The following is a 2,395-nucleotide window of genomic DNA, read 5'->3' as shown; positions in this document are numbered from 1 at the left end:
AAAAAACAAATCTGCTCGAGCTCACAGTACAAATTTTCACATCTTGTAATTATTTTCTTTAAATAATTTTCGGATTCCCTCATCTGTTAAATCTGTTAAATCCCACTTTAACCCCTTCTTTTAAGACCCCCTGTCTCAAAAGAAATTACAAAATATAGAAAACAGTAACATTTCACTACTTTTGCCTTCTACAAACCTGACATTTAGTCACAACAACAATGATTACTGTTTCTTTTATTTCACTGACCTGCAATCAAATATTCCAATGACAAAACAGTTTAACTTATCTGGTGTTGATATTTAAGGTCAGTGGTTATAAGTTAAAGGTAAATGTACTTACAACAACAAAAATACACATTTTTAAAAAAAAGTATCACACTGTCTGTTTTACATTATGTCCAAACCATCTTTCAGTGAGGAGAGCCTAAACAATGAAAACACCTGACAGCACCACAAACTTAATGACCAAGTCAGCGCTGGCTCCAAATGCAAGCGAGGCTTTAAAATGGCCATACCGACCAGTGGTTTTAAAAGGTTTTACGCCATTTCTGCAGCTATTTTAAAGCTTAAAATAAGAACTGGCGAATAATCTAAATGAATACTGCAACTATAGCTAAAACCCAAAGGAAACATGAAATCAGGAAACGGCTGCTCAGTCACATGATGTCAAATATGCCCGACAGGAGCATGGACACAGCGAGAGAAAAAGACTTTACTGCTGTCCTCAGAGACAATAAAAAAAAAGAAGCCTACAGTCTGTAGCAGTCCTGTGATTACTGAGACAAACATGAAAGATTTCAGAGTGAAACACAAACACGAAGGAACTTGTAACTTACCTCCTGGTATGAGAGGGACCTTCCTTTTCTGAGCATTCCTCTGCGGAACTTCCAGTGACTTCACCTAAAGCAGCTCTTCAAGCTTTTGGTGCCAACTCAGCAGATTGCTCCTAATAAACCTGACATGTTTAAAAACACCACATTCCACCGAGCTCAAGTCTCACAGTTAAAAAAAAAAAAGACACCAGCACCCACCCCTGGGGGTTTTGGAGAAGTAGATAAAGGCCCAACCCACGATAATAACAGGGGACCCATGGGCCGCGATTCAATGCGATCTTGTTTCCTTGTTGTGGCTTCCTTGTGTCCTAGCTCGTTACCTTAGGTTGATTCCTAATGCTGCGTTCATGTACTTATGAGAAAACTCATTTATCTAAAAAAAAACAACATACTACTGCGACAAGAAACCGCATTTTTACTGAAATGCCACCCCATTCCTACAAGTTTATTTTTTTACTCAAATGAACTTGACTATGGTGTTATGTTTTTCATAAGATATTTATGACATTTTTTAAATTTATGTCTAAATAAAATCTATACAAATGACAAATAAATGCACAAAAATCACATCTTCATTGCTTATAGTCCAGAATATAAACAAATATCAGCGAGAACTGGTTTAAAATAATGTCGGTGAAATTTCCGAGGCTTTCAAATGCATCACGACCAGAGAGTACCTGGGCATTGAAAGGGAAGTGGATGAAGAAGTTTCCGCCTGAACTTCTTGTTTAAACAACGACCTTGCCATGGCAACAGCGCGATTTTGTGTCTTATTTATCATCCTCGCCGTGGCTTTAGCGGAAGATGCTAAAGTAAAACACAAAACTGCTCCAAAACCTGTCCGTTTATTCACCGAGGAGGAGCTGCAGAGATACGACGGCAGCGAGGTAAACTGTTGGAGAAATAAAATCCCGGCATGTGCTGCTGAAAATGAACTCGCGTGTCTACTTGTGCGTGCATGTATTTTATTTATTTTTTGTTAAGAGTCATCTATATTTATCATCGCTCTTTCTTTTCCTATTATAGGAGGGCCAGCCTATTTATATGGCAGTAAAAGGGGTTGTGTTTGATGTCACCAAGGGAAAAGGTAGATGTAGAAAAAACATTATCTAACTCCTGGATTCAAATCAGTCATTAAAGTCAGTTCTAATAAAAAGTGATTTAACACATTAGAAGGCTTTCTCTATAAACTAACCTGACTCGTGTCATTTGCTTATTAGTCTCTGCTGTCAGCGCGTTGATTTTAATGTGCATTTTATTTCACCCATTCCAGAGTTTTATGGAAAAGATGCTCCATATAATGCGCTGGTAGGTAAGGACTCCACTCGAGCTGTGGCCAAGATGTCACTGGACCCCGCAGACTTGACATCAGACACTGTGAGTTTCAGCTGAACGTAGAGTACTGTGCAAAACTCTTGATTCACCCCTCATTTCTTTATATTCTGCTCTACTTGACATTTAATGCAAGAGATCCCCCCTCCCCCCAAATTTCTTTTTGGCCGTGCAGATTGAATGTAACAGGTAGGGGGAGGATGAAGACACTAAATGCAACAAATACATAT

At 38.6% G+C, this 2,395-nt stretch overlaps 2 protein-coding genes across 3 annotated transcripts in view; one reads left to right on the top strand and one right to left on the bottom strand.

Moving 5' to 3' along the window:
• The window catches only part of pacc1 (proton activated chloride channel 1), a 6,476-nt gene extending 5,361 nt beyond the window's left edge, over positions 1-1,115 (bottom strand). For both annotated transcript variants that reach the window (XM_005736746.1, XM_005736747.1), the window contains exon 1: positions 837-1,115. In XM_005736746.1, the coding sequence (XP_005736803.1) occupies positions 837-872 (36 nt within the window). In that variant the 5' untranslated portion in view covers positions 873-1,115. The remainder of the gene's footprint in view (positions 1-836) is intronic.
• Positions 1,116-1,502: 387 nt separating this feature from the next.
• nenf (neudesin neurotrophic factor) overlaps positions 1,503-2,395 on the top strand; it is a 5,215-nt gene continuing 4,322 nt past the window's right edge. The window contains exons 1-3 of the mRNA XM_005736745.1: positions 1,503-1,720; positions 1,860-1,920; positions 2,107-2,210. Coding sequence (XP_005736802.1) covers positions 1,580-1,720; positions 1,860-1,920; positions 2,107-2,210 — 306 coding nt within the window. The 5' untranslated portion in view covers positions 1,503-1,579. The remainder of the gene's footprint in view (positions 1,721-1,859; positions 1,921-2,106; positions 2,211-2,395) is intronic.

Source organism: Pundamilia nyererei, unplaced genomic scaffold (assembly GCF_000239375.1).
Source record: "Pundamilia nyererei isolate P.nyererei 1_Seehausen unplaced genomic scaffold, PunNye1.0 scaffold00070, whole genome shotgun sequence".
In the NCBI taxonomy this organism is placed as follows: Eukaryota; Metazoa; Chordata; class Actinopteri; order Cichliformes; family Cichlidae; genus Pundamilia; species Pundamilia nyererei.
The sequence above is the reverse complement of the archived record's forward strand: the minus strand, read 5'-3'. Positions and strand labels throughout refer to the sequence as shown.